This window comes from Cydia pomonella, chromosome 28 (assembly GCF_033807575.1).
Source record: "Cydia pomonella isolate Wapato2018A chromosome 28, ilCydPomo1, whole genome shotgun sequence".
Classification (NCBI taxonomy): Eukaryota; Metazoa; Arthropoda; class Insecta; order Lepidoptera; family Tortricidae; genus Cydia; species Cydia pomonella.
Window position 1 is genome coordinate 2,107,076 of NC_084730.1, and position 14,189 is coordinate 2,121,264.

The 14,189-nt window shown below is 37.9% G+C and overlaps 1 protein-coding gene across 1 annotated transcript; it reads left to right on the forward strand.

The window, feature by feature from the left end:
- Positions 1-7,171: 7,171 nt before the first annotated feature.
- On the forward strand, positions 7,172-12,200 carry LOC133533056 (uncharacterized). Its single transcript, XM_061871987.1, has 2 exons — positions 7,172-7,367; positions 10,164-12,200. The coding sequence occupies exon 2, from the start codon at positions 10,625-10,627 to the stop codon at positions 11,936-11,938; it is 1,314 nt and encodes a 437-aa protein (XP_061727971.1). The 5' UTR covers positions 7,172-7,367; positions 10,164-10,624; the 3' UTR covers positions 11,939-12,200.
- Positions 12,201-14,189: the final 1,989 nt, after the last annotated feature.

The following is a 14,189-nucleotide window of genomic DNA, read 5'->3' on the forward strand; positions in this document are numbered from 1 at the left end:
TAATTTATCTTTCGTTGACATTTAAGTCTTTATAATGCATATATAAGGGTGCCAGAAATACAAAGGTCAAATACATAGTATAGCAGCATTGCAAGTTAAATAATACTTTGTAAATATCCGCTTTACTACTTGCTTTCCTCCACTTTGCGCGATCCTGGGCGCCCTCTCGTGTGAGCCCGTCTTTCTCGATATCGAGCCATTGCTTTTTTGGTCTGCCGTGGGGTCGGGGCCGTAAAGGGTTATGTGAAAGCATATGCTTACTACTTAGTCAGTCTTCATAACCACCCCACCAACCCACCCCAGCTCAGGAGTCAAGACACATCTGTGATCGATGCCGCAAGAGATGCCGATCGGCCACTGGTCTATACAGTCATCGCAGTCGATGTAGCTGTAGACTACTTCCTCAAAATACCTCTTTATTCGCTGCAACTATCATCTGCAAAGATGCTGTGGCCAATGATGAGTCAGTCTTCATAAGTAATAGGGACCGTCCATGAACTGTAGGAGGCAGCACAGAAGCCGTCAGATTTTTGGCGCGAGGCGTAAATGTGATGTTTACTGTTCCGATGTAGCCCACAAGATGGCAGAACCTACTATGCACAAGAAAACACGTGACGTGTGAATGTACATGTTTATTGTTTCGATTCAGGCCACAAGATGGCAGATCCTCTAACGCGCACGGTCCCTATAGTTGTATCTACTGATTTTTAAAAAGCGTTTTTCAATAAAAGACATGTCAAGATTGTTTAGCTTTTTTCTAATGCTAAAAAACGAAGTACCTATATATATGGGCACTGTGTATAAGAGAGGTATGGGCACTGTGAATGTCATCGCTCTTTGTGTGGTAGGGCACAGCCCAGCGGATGTCATTCCAGATCTAGAGCAGAGCCCGACTGGGGAACTCCGCCTTATAGAAAACCGCAGCCAAATAACACTAACCCTACTCATTGTGTTATGTTCCTGCCGGTGAGTATGGTTGCCAGAGCTCATACGAGGGTGTGGAGTGTTAGGGTCGGCAACGCGTATGTAACTCCTTTGGAGTTGCAGGCGTCCATAGGCTACGGAGATTGCATCAGGCGGGCCGTATGCTTGATGCCACCGACGTAGTATAAAAATAAAGATATTCTGAACACCAATGTAGTGACTTTTGAAGCTGTTTAGAAATATGCCACTTATGTTGTTTAAACATGTATGTACGTAGATTGCCCTTCGAGTTTATCTTGGAAAATGTTGAAATACCTATACTCATCATTGACAAAGGTGATGATATTTATCTCAATAATGATAGCTTCATAGTAGTAGCTATATGTTTCGCGCCTGCATGTTTCCGCCACGGCAGAAGATGTGGTGGAATATGTCCGCAAGAAGATTCGTTACGAGCTGAAAGTATTCCAGCTGCGATCGCGGCATTACGTGCACTTCAGCTCGTTTGTGGTGCGCGTCCCGCGGCCGCTGCTGGAAACCATCGCGAGCGCAGACTCCTGGCCGAAAGGTGTGATATTTCGGCGGTTTCGTGGGAATCTGCCGAATCCCGCACCAGAACAGGCGGCGCAACCGAAAACTGCGTCGTCAAAATGATATTTATATTTTAAGATGTATGTTAGTCTGTAAGGTATGTATATATGGGCCATAGTTGCCTGAAAATAAATGATATTTAATTTATAGTCATCCCAAGCTAAGTTGGCAGCGATTCTAATAGCCCAGCTTATGCAAGTGTTAATTAAACGTGATAATTTTATAGAAATTGGACGTTTAAAATAACATTTGCACTGTCTGGGCTGTCAAAATCGCTGCCAACTTATCTTGGTCCGACTCTAGCGGCCGATTCTAATTTTGCTGTCGATATTTTTTGTCAGACTTCCATAAAATTTGGTGGATAGATATAGAGTTCGGCCGCAATTACATTATCATAGATACATAGAAAACACCCATGACTCAGGAACAAATATCTGTGTTCATCTCATCACACAAATAAATTCCCTTACCGGGATTCGAACCCAGGAGCATCGGCTTCGTAGGCAGAGTCACTACCCACTAGGCCAGACCGTTTTCTGTACAAAATTAGCGCAATTTCACCGCTTATCCTAAAAAATATTATTATTATTTTAGGTTGTCTGGAAGAGATCGCTCTGTAGCGATAAGGCCGCATGTTGTTTACCTCTATCTTCATGTTTTTTATGTGTTTCCATGTACATTTTTTTTTCAGAGGTTGTGCAATAAAGAGGATTTGTATTTGTATATTCCACTCGTTACGAAACAGTACGGTGTTTTCGCAAATCGACGAAAAATTACATACATTACTTTCGGGACAAGTTGTGAATTCGCATTTATCCCGCCCGGAATAAGTACTTCAAACCAGCCAAATTTGATCCAGATATAACGGGGAAATACGACAGCAAATTTGCTTCACAACAAACATGAGATCTAGTTTACAAAAACACTGAAATAACAAGGTCAAACGTCTTTTTGCACTTGCAATGAATTAAAATTAGCATCAGGCCAACTCATCATATTTAGTGACTTCACACAAAACTTCTCTAACTTACTCCATAGTACTCAGGATTTTGGGGTGATTCCGAATATTTTTCAGGTAACGGGTACCACAAATTGTGAGACGTTACTGTCGAGCTCGTCGCAAGAAGCGGGACGAGATTGATGCTTTTGACAAAGACTGGTGGCATAGGTACTTCCCAAGATACGAGATACGTGGAAGAATAAGGAGCCTTTGCCCAGTATTGGGATACGTCTCTACGTCTGCTGAAGCGCGTGTGTGCGTGCGTCAGCCTCCTAACGACTTTGTCTGAACGCTTAGATTACCACCTCACAAGATACTGGATAGAGGTGGTGATAGGCAGGGCTAAATAGCCCACCTCTGTCTGTTCCTCTCTGCTATGTAGTTTTAAAGTTTAAGTGTTTTATGTAAGTACTATAACATAGGGTGTAAGTTATTCCAGTTTACTAACTAAAATATGGATCACCTGGTCTGAATTAAACCAATTTTATTTTATTTTTTTATAGGCTCGTAAAATAAATAATAGACCATGTGCAGACCATTATGAACAGAATTTGGAATGAGTTAGATGCTCCTGAGGTTTTCCTTTGCGCTACGATATGGGGTTCTTCAAGAAGGGTATATTCAGAGTTCTCAAGGGTCGGCAACGCTTTAGTAGCTCCTGTGATGTCGCTTATGTCCAAGGGCGACGGTGACTACATCCCATCAGGCGGCTCGGCTGCTCGGTTGCCGACTATCGTAAAAAAACACCAAGCCCGCTCACAATGCCACCCGTCACCCGCCGCGTGCAACGTCTACCCGACGGGTAGGCGAGAAGGAGCGCTCCCGAACATTTACGAACACACCATACAGACGAACCGAACCCTAACCAGTCAGAGCAACAGAGGCCTAACTACCCTACAAGTTCGGCCTGGCCAGCCATATTAGGGCCCATAATCGGCGTAATCCGTAATTGCTGAGCTCGCCGTCATCGAAATCGATGAGGAGGACTATATAAAGCTTCAGGTACTTCCCCAGTGGATCTCAAAACATGTTCGTGGCTTGGTAACAAAACAACAAATAGATTTCACTCCACATCCATGAGTCATTATTCAGTATAATGATGTATATTCACATAGGATGGTACTTACGCTGTTTTGTTATTAAACGGTTACAATCGCGCTTTGAAAACGGTCCAAAACGTTCGAAGTATGAAAGCCCATAAGCTGTTTTGTACTTAAGCTGGTACAGGGACAAAGTACGATGTTATTGCAACATCATTGTTCTCATGGAAACGAATCATACGAAGATAATGTACAGTCGCAGTCAGATATATGATATATCGGAGCAGCCGAGGTGCCCAAAAATATCTGGACACGCACTTTAGCGCCTTGACAATAGAGGCGTGTTCAGATATTTGTGAGGATCTTGGCCGGTCCAATATATCTGATGGCAAATGTACATCAACACAACATAGTTCTTATTTCATTGCAATATGGTTGGATTTAATCAGCTAACAGAAATATGGTATGTGGTTATAAGTGATTGAGATAGACTTGGTGAAGGATAAATGAAACTGAATCGTGTTGCTTACGGAATAAGGTCGAAATTTTAACGAATTGCTTTCACTACTTTGTATGTACGACGTGAGATTTTAAAAGTACAGCAGCAATTTTCTTAAATGTATTTCATAATGAATAAATTATTCCTAGTATTTTACAGTATATTCATATGGTGCTACTTTCCTGCACGCGTGCGGGAATGAGCACTTTCCGTGTATATGTAGAAACTTTAAAGAGCCATATGTACTGTAGAACGATGTACGATACGTGCGAATAAGTAATTCGCACCTTGTGTCGATTTGCAAAATGGTAAGTTTTGGTTGTCACCTGACAATATGCATTAGTAATAGATGATGATTATGGACACTTTTGCCTGAAAATAAGTTAGCAATATGCCAAATAACTCTTAGCTAATTCCTCTGTTGTATAATATTATACAACTTATGAAAACACATTAGTACAAATCATAAGTTGGTTCAAGTTTTATCTATAGACTGCCTGAAGCCAAATATCTATCAGTCAAATCTTATGATTCAAGCAGAGATTCCAAATAGTCAAAATTGTAGTAACTAGTATTAAAGGAAACTAGTTATTTTTTTTAATAAATAAATATTATAGGACATTATTACACAAATTGACTAAGTCCCACAGTAAGCTCAATAAGGCTTGTATTGAGGGTACTTAGACAACGATATATATAATATATAAATATTTATAAATACTTAAATACATAGAAAACACCCATGACTCAGGAACAAATATCCATGCTCATCACACGAATAAATGCCCTTACCAGGATTTGAACCCGGGACCATCAGCTTCGTAGGCAGGGTCACTACCCACTAGGCCAAACCGGTCGTCAAAGTTATCGGTCCAATATTAGGACAGGTACCATACTTTAGGTAGGTTAGGTAGATGCCTACTTTGCTCCCCACTGGATAATTGTGCTCCAACAGTTAAACCGGGAGGTTTAGGTAGTGTTAGGTTTTTGGACAAAGCCTGTGGCGGATTATCATTTATGTAGATTGGACTGGACGAAGTTTGTTGCGAATTCTATTTAGTAACTTTGCTTTTGAAGACTGCGCTGTGGATTTAGATGATGGTTGTTTTATTGAAATTAGACAGTAACTTTTCCATGTCGTAACATGTAGTAGTAATGGCGTTACTTGGGGGGCAAATATATAAATAGCTTTTGTTATGTCCCCTTTCTTTAGTTCCATAGGTAAACGGACTGGTTACACAGAGATGATTGTGACCCTTTCCCTAGGTATTCTACAGCAATATCAATGTACGGGAAAAAAACGGGCTGGTACAAATACGGGACGCAATCCTTCAATATGGTGAAAATGCCGTATATATGGGACGTATGGCAACCCTATATGTATATGACTAACTATATACGGCACACGTGGAAAGGATCCATTCCCATTTGTGGCCAGCAGGGACAAATTTTTTTAGGGGAAAGTGATTTGGGACATTTAAAAAAATAAAATATAATAATTATGCTTTTAGAAATATTATTATTATGTATGTCTTTCCATATCTCGGGACCATGTGGCCCTGGACTGGACCTTTGGGAAGCATGCGTAGGGCCGAAGCCAACAGCGCAGAGGCCCTTTTAGACAAATTTGATGTTATGTAATATACCAGCTAGAACCCATTCACGGGTACAAATAGATACCCGTAAATCGGTCCCAGCTGGTATAGAGGCTATTGTAAATAAAGTGGAGAAGAGGGCCGGTTATTGTGTTGAACTTTGGCTGGTCAAAAGATTGGGCTATTGTAAAGAGGTCCGGACACCTGCCATAACGATGCTTAAACACGTTATCGAGGCAGGCAGTGTCTTGCCGCTGACTAGATGGGCCCCTGAAACTGCCGTCGTCACCGGCGTGAGCAACTCAGGGGAGTCGAGAGGTGTGCGCCGCTTTCTACCCAGTGGCTGGTAACAGCCACTGTGCAAACTTGCGTCTTATGCATCTTTCACTTCCACAAGCTGCCCTGCGGGATTATTATTATTATTTGTAAAGCAGACAGGCAGTTGAAAAAACTGATAATGCCTGTATGCAGAGTCATCAATAAAGTTTTCAGTATTGAGTAGAATTTGCATTGTGCGCATCATGATTTATTCTTAAACTAACTTATTGTCTTTCATCTTTTTGCTACGACATACTTTGACGAAAACTGACGCCCATACTGCTGTAAAATATTATGACATATTTATTCTGTGACTAACAAACACATATTTCATAATATTACTTGGCTAGTTTTTCGACAGAAGCATACATTCCAAAACAAAAACACGTTCTCAAATAAAACAATAAACTTTTTTTTAACATAAATTGTAGGAACTTTTGAATTTAAACTATTTTAAATTCGCAACATTTTAACACCAAATAATGCACTGTTGTGCTATAAGCAGAACAAGGCAAGTGGAATACTGCACCGCATTAAATAAATTAAATTGTCGGGTATTGAAAGAAAACTTACCCTAATCGGAAAAATATCGGATGTCAGCTGACTCCAAGTACACAATCAAACGATGCACGAGGAGCACAAAAACAATATATCACCACCACTACGTATGGAAACTAGAACAGTTTATTTCAACACCAAAAATATACTATTTACGATGTAAATAAAATTAATTGTTGGAACAAAAGCGCACAGCCGAAGTAAAAGCAATTTTTCAAATAATGCCACTTGTCAGTGTCACTGTCAGTTCTAGAATGAAGATTGAAGAAGAATGATCTGAATGATATTCATCGTCGAATGATTGAATGTAAGGAATTAAATCTCCATGTACCAAAAAATGTCATCAAAAAACCTTAAATAGGTGGCGCTACAATACTTCACTCCGTCACTCCGTCAATAACGCCTAGGTTCTTAGCTACTCTAGCGCTACTCTGGAAAGATTTGGAACTATTATTTATAGCTGAGAGCTAACTCCTTTTAATTCCACACTCCATAATTGAATGACTTGAACGAGGTTGTTTGCGTTCAGAAACGTGGTTAAAATATTCATATTTTTCTTGAATGGATTTATTTAGTATGGATTGGGCATGAGTGGTGGGGAACTGACAGAACGGGATAGCCTTATGTATCTTTCAATAGGACTAGCAGAGAAAGCGTTATTATTATTAACTCAGAAACGGGACTTAATCGCGAATTATGTTTTAAATTTACCTCCGACGTTTCGAGGACGGCGTTGTCGTTTAGAAGAATGGCTAAAGTTGACATCAACATATTCTAGCCGCGAGAGTTTTTCGAACTACCCGCACTTGGTCTTGTTGAACGAGCAGCCACAACACTATCCGGTAAACGCACAGTCCTGTCAAACGCTTATTTCTATGAGTTGAATGAAAAGATTGAAAAGTTAACCAACCAGTTAGAACGTAGTGCAGTGTTGCCAAATCGTACCTTTTAGTACGGTTTTACGTACTTTTTTTGGACCCTTGCGTACCTTTTTTGTATGCAGCGTACATCGTACTAAAATCGTACATTTTGATGTATGATTGTTTTATTTGTTTACCAAAAAAAAATTTTCGTTATGTTGGTTCAAGGCAAAATTCCTAATCTGACAGTGATGGCCAACATAAAAAAAGTACTATAGACAACACACGTCCAAACTACGTACAAGTTGCAGTCGGCAGTTGTGTCTTACCTGTGATCTCTATTTTTTTCAAGCTAGGAAAGAAAATGGAAATGCGCGGGTTCGTTCAACCAATGTTCAGTCTTGTCTTGTCTTGCCTTCGTTTCCTAGTTTGAAAACTTTAAAAATAATATTGCAAATTACTTGCTCACTGATTGCTTCCGCTGCAGTAGTTTGAAGAAAAATAAAAAAGTCTAAAAGTAAAGAAACTGAGAGAATTTAATTTTGCTCATGGGCTATCAGGTAAGTCAGGGTCAGGGTTGGGGTATCAGGTAAATAAATCATGTTTGTTTATCTTGTAAGGTGGTTACCTTATTCAAATGTATTTATTTTTAATTTATATACATTTGCATATCCGGGAGAAAGTTACTTAGTCATCTGCGTGTACTTTGTTTTATCCAGATTACAAAACTCAGTCAAAATTCGGCCAGCCACTTTATTTTTCATGTATATAAAATTTAACTTTGCTATGTTAGAATTTAATTACTGTCCTGAGAGAAATACTTAAAACAAATGAGTTGTATTTTGTACTTTAAAATACATAGTTCTTTTCTTTATTGCAAATTGCAATCGCAAAATGTAGACAAAAGTTGATGCTGTTTTATAACCTTTTTAGAATCTGGAATAACAAAGTTATATGCATAGGTTATACTAGTGGTTCCTAATCTTATCAGTCCTGTCACCCCTACTATCAGGATCCCTAGACTAACTAGGGATCCTGATTTTACCCCAGTAAGCACTAATTTTGACATCGACACAAGAGGTACTCAATGTCAATGTCAAGTCAAGCTGACAGTGACAGCAGGCGTACTACACACTTGGGCGAACACATTTGAAGTACTATCCAAGCGTTCACGTTAACACCTTAGATAAAATCGTCGGAAAAATTACAAACCGTTAATTTTCACAATCAAACATTGTAATAGGGTTGTTTCCAAACGTAGTGATTATATGCTCTTTGGTTTCCACCTACAAATCTTAGGGCAGAATTGTATCCCAATAAATTCTTTTGGATTATAAGAACATGTTAAACTACTTTTAGGGGATCTGTAATGACCATATTTTTGTAAATATTGAATTTAAAATATCTTTTGGCACACGTCACGTGACCAAACTCGAAACGTCTTTGAAGATTTTGATGACGTCACAACTCGCGGATTGACACTGATGACAGTTAGGCGATAGACAACAAATGACAAATGTCGTTTGACAGCTCGTATCTTCTACGTGTGAATGTAGTTATGTGTCAAACCGTAAACTGTGACGTCACTCAATTTTCAAAGAGCGTTTTGGGCGCGAAAGCATCCGTCAAAATATATTTTGATCCGGATCCCTTTGTTTGACATAATTATTGAAAGTCATAATGTAATGATAGTCATATTATCATTAGTCATAACTCTGAAACCGTTAACTTTTCAGGAATTTCCTTAGATTATCCTATAGATAGGTTAGGTTAGGTTAGGTTTGTTTTATGGCAATCCTGAAAAGTTACGCGTTTCTGAGAAAAACCAAATTATGACTAACGAAAATGCGGACAAACAATACATTATGACTTAAAACTTTATGGGAAACAATAGAGACCCATTTTGATCATTTAACATATTTAAAGCCGTTTTTAGTATACTTAAAGTTGAATTTTAGGGCAACTTTTAGTTAATATAGAACGTAATACGAGCGTTTCAAAAAATTGGAAACAACCCTATTATAACAAAAAAAAAAATTTTTTTTACAGAAGTTACTTCGTGGATTGCGACTGAGTCAATGATTCGATTTGAGAGTGATTTTCTCAATGTGAAACAAAATTGGTTAAATATGACGTCAATACACTAATTTGTGACAGTTACAAAGATGTGTTCAATGTAAATATTGTTTAATTCTTTAAGGAATTTATACAATAAAAAAAAAACCGTACTTTTTTTACCCAAATCGTACCTTTTTTGACGTATGAACGTACATTAAGCTGTAAGCGCTCTGGCAACACTTCGTAGTGATTATATGCTCTTTGAAGTTAACTTGATCGCAAGAATCGCGGGACTTGCGAGTCAAAATTCTTATTTTATTAGTTGTATTATTTAATTTCTTGCTTGCTGTTGTTGACTAGTGGTCCTGATGGCAACTGCTAATCGTGGTAGAGGTCGAAGACCTCCTAGAAGAAGTAATCACGAAGGTAACTTCGAAAATGTAGTGGTACAACACCCAGCTGTTGCAAATCTCGCTGAAGCAATGTTGCCGCAGCGGATTAATTTGCCCATCACGACCAGAGGAATAGGAATGAGTGTTTGCAGTCTTACATATATGTCATCACAATTTTCTTTTTTTACGGCTGATGATTCATCTGACGAAGATGAAATTATAATTCCAGTGCCTGATATCCATGCATTGTATAGATTGTTCCTCGGGTTACTCGAATACAAACTGTATAGGACTTGTATTAGCTCATCTGACACTTACCGGTATGTAGTTACAGGAGGATGGAGTAATGTCGCCGAGTCTGTCCGGGTTCCCAAACAAATACAACATATAATAAATGCAGTTGGTGTTTTTACACATAATGAAAAAACCTATGTTCCTGTAGTGGCCAAGGATATAGACGGAGTCCCTCGACCAGAAAACTTGCTGCTAAGCAATTTACGAAGAGCCGTTAAACTATTATCAAATCCGGAGACATTAATAGAACACAGAAAGTATTTTTATGACCATAACCCCATTCCTGGTTCTCAGTGGAATAAAGAAGAATATCTGCTTTTAAATGCAGAAGAAATTATAAAAGCAGATTACAATGATAATTATGCAAGTGATTTCCAAAATGATTGGCATGCAGTTCAAAATTACCTTGATTGCCTTTATAGAAATTCAAAACAAAAGCCAGCGTTTGCATGTGATTATATTAAATTTACATCAGATGGAGAGAAGTCTTTGCTTATGTCCAATAAAATGGGAACGCTTAGAGTACCTGATAGAGGGAGTAAAGAATTAGGCACTTACTGTAGGAGCTGCTTACTGGAAGGCGACATAGAGGATTATTACACTTTATCAAAGCTGTCAGTTACATCTGACAATATATTATGTTTGCTTGGAGAATGCCCAGAGCCGATTACTTGTAATGATCCACTGTATAATTTAAGAAGGGAAACTGTAAATGGATTCATTGTGATGAACTATCTTAGAGTCTCCTACAGTTCCTACATGATGTCTTTGATGGACTTTAACCATGGTGCTTCAATGATGACACTTCATTCACCTATACCACTTACGCTTTCTGTCACCACAAGAGGAATAGGCATGAGTATTTGCCACCTAGTTTATGCAGCGTCAAGTTACAAGGCAATTCCAATGCCTGACATATATGCACTGTACAGACTCTGTCTTGGCTTGCTTGAAGTCAAACTGTCACAGGATATGTACACTCCAGCCCATGTGACTGATACATACCGGTATCTATCAAATGCAGACTTGAATCATATTGCCCAAAGTGTCTGGGTCCCTAAACAAATACAATGTCTCATAAATGCTGTGGGCAAAATGCAACACGAAGGTATTACCTATGTTCCTGCAGTTGCCAAGGATGTAACTGATGACGCTGGTGCTGTCCCTCGACCAGAAAACTTGCTGCTCAGCAATTTACGAAGAGCTGTTGAACTATTATCAGGTCCGGCAACACTAGTGCAACACAGAAAGTATTTTTACGAACATAACCCAATTCCTGGTGCACTGTGGGATAATGAAAAATATCTACTATTAAATGCAGATCAGATAATACCAGCAGATTACGAAACTAATCTTGTTACCAATTTCAAAAGAGATTGTGAGGCAATTCAACCCTACCTTAAGAGCCTTTGTAGGTACTCCATACAAATGCCTGGATTTGCTTGCGGGGGTGTAGACCTAAAATCGAATGGAAAGAAGTTTCTGCTTATATCCAATCAGATTGGAAAAGTGTGGAGGTCAAATCAAACTGGAAAACTAAAAGTGCCAGATAGAGGGACCAATGAGGACTTAGGCACTTACTGCAAAAAGTGCCACCCAGAAGGTGACATAGCTAGTTATTATGCTTTATCCAAGCTGTCGGGGTATGAAGTACTTCTGGGGACAACCAGCCTGCTTGGAGAACGTCCAGAGGGAGCGCGCTTCAATACTGATCCAGTATATGATTTGCGAAGTGAAACTATAACTGGATTCAGATCCATATCTCTTTCCTATAAACAAGTCAGTGGCTTGATCTATGCTTACTGCTGAAAGGGATAGTACATGTTGTTTCCCTGTTCTTATCACAGCTTATTAGCAAGCAACAAGAAAACTTTAAGCTAATAAGAAATATTAACATAAATAAGAATAAACAAACTCAGCGTGGTTAGAGTCTACCTTCCGGCTGGCATAAAAATAAAATGATATTGACTGGTATGTCTTCCATTTGTTGCATTTTTGGAATAAGTAATTAATAATTGTTTAACGTTAAATTTGTACTATTGGTGGGTAAGAAATAAATGCTTAATTATTATTGAAATTATTTATTTTGCCAGAGACATGGTTATATAAGGTGTTGTAAGGTTTTACACAAGGTAATAAGGTACACACATCTCGCCAACATTAAGGGCATGCAAAGCAATTTCTTATGCTAATTATTTACACAACATAACATAGGATATTATTTACATCATAAAACATATTCCTACAGTTAACTATTACAACAATATTTACACAGAATACCTACTTTTTAGTTAGTTTAGTACCTACACAGACATTTACATTAATTTTCAAAATTATACTAAATCAAAATTACCCAGGTACTTCAAAATACATAAATTATTAAATTTCACAATTCATACTAAAATGTCATATATAAAGACTTCAGCATATAATATAAAGGCATAAATTTTAATATCATTTAATGTAATAATTTAATAAATAAGCTAGTTTATTCTTACTGATGTACCATACATATTGTAAATTAGGTTTATTTAAAGTATCAATTTCATGTTAAAATATTCAGTTATACAATAAAAACATTTATCTACTAGCCAAGATCGAAACTTTATCAAAAATATATTATACGGCAAAACTCTTAGTTCGAGAGGAATATGGTTATAGATCTTAGCTGACATAATATAACAATTTTTCCTGAATATGGCTGTTTTAGAAATGGGCTGCTGAACTTTCAACATATCCCTTTCCCGTAACATTGGGTTTTGTACAGGCCTAGCGAATAATTCAGGATTTTGTCTAACAAACTTTGCGTGTTCATATATGAACATGGCTGTAAGTGTCAGTCAAAGAGCATATAATCACTACGTTTTAGTGTCAGTATGTTTAGTTTTTTAAATAATGGCTTACAAGGGTCTCGTGGACCATTCGTTATCATTCATTAAAAAAACTTCCAACACAATTTTTTTTTTTTTGCATAAACACCGTGGGCTATTAAAAAAATATGTTTTTTTTGCCGAAAAAAAAACACGACACGTTATTTCTTTTTCCATCTTGGCGAAAAAAACATTACAACGAATAAGTAAACTTATTATTTTATTTTTGTCTGTCAGTAGGTATGTACCAAAATAATGTGGTAGCGTCACAGTCAAAAAGACGTTTTTCACTACGGTAGATAGGTATTCCAGAAACAAATTTTCACAAGAATTGTCGTTATCTCTAAAACAATACCGATTTTAGTAAACTTTGTATGACATTTTAATCCTCTAAATGAGGTCAAGAATGCTTTTTTTTTAATCTGTCGCGTTTTACCAGCCCAAGATACATAAAACTTGTGGCCGAGGCTGATCGAACCGGCGTTTTCAGGGCGGCTACCGGGAAAATCGAAATTCGTCAATTGCGGGCATTTTTCTCTGTCACTCTAATTACATCTTAGTGAGAGTAAATGAGAAAGATCCCCGCAATTTGCGAATTTTGGTTTTCGCGGTAGGCCCCGGCCTTCGACTTTAGTGTTTGCGGCGAGCAGTACCAGATGGCCTACCGCGATAATGAAATTCGCAAATTGCGGGGATCTTTCTCTTTTACTCTCACTAAGACGTAATTAGAGTGACAGAGAAAAATGCCCGCAATTGACGATTTTCGCGGTAGGCCCTCTGCTTGCACGTCCTTACGAATTCATACGGGGAACGGTTTAGCGAGAGATATTGTGCTGCTATCTATAGAACTAGGTAACAAATCAGGGTGGATTTCATCAAGAAAATTTTCACCATCCAAAAAATTAATTTAATTTTTTTATTCAAGAAATGCGAGAATATCTACTCTAATTTGTTGTGTGATGTTTACTGAGTAATTATGTTAGATTTGTATGCGAAATGATGGCATATTTTCGAAATTATGACCTTTGAAAAATAATAACACGAGATGGTGATGACCACGGTGGTATGGTAATGATTTTATTAAATACGGTGATGACATCATGTGTATGATAATGATGTTTTATTAAAGGTTTAAATAAAACAACTTTATTAAACATATCAACAAACATGGGTATTTATTTGTTTCCCAC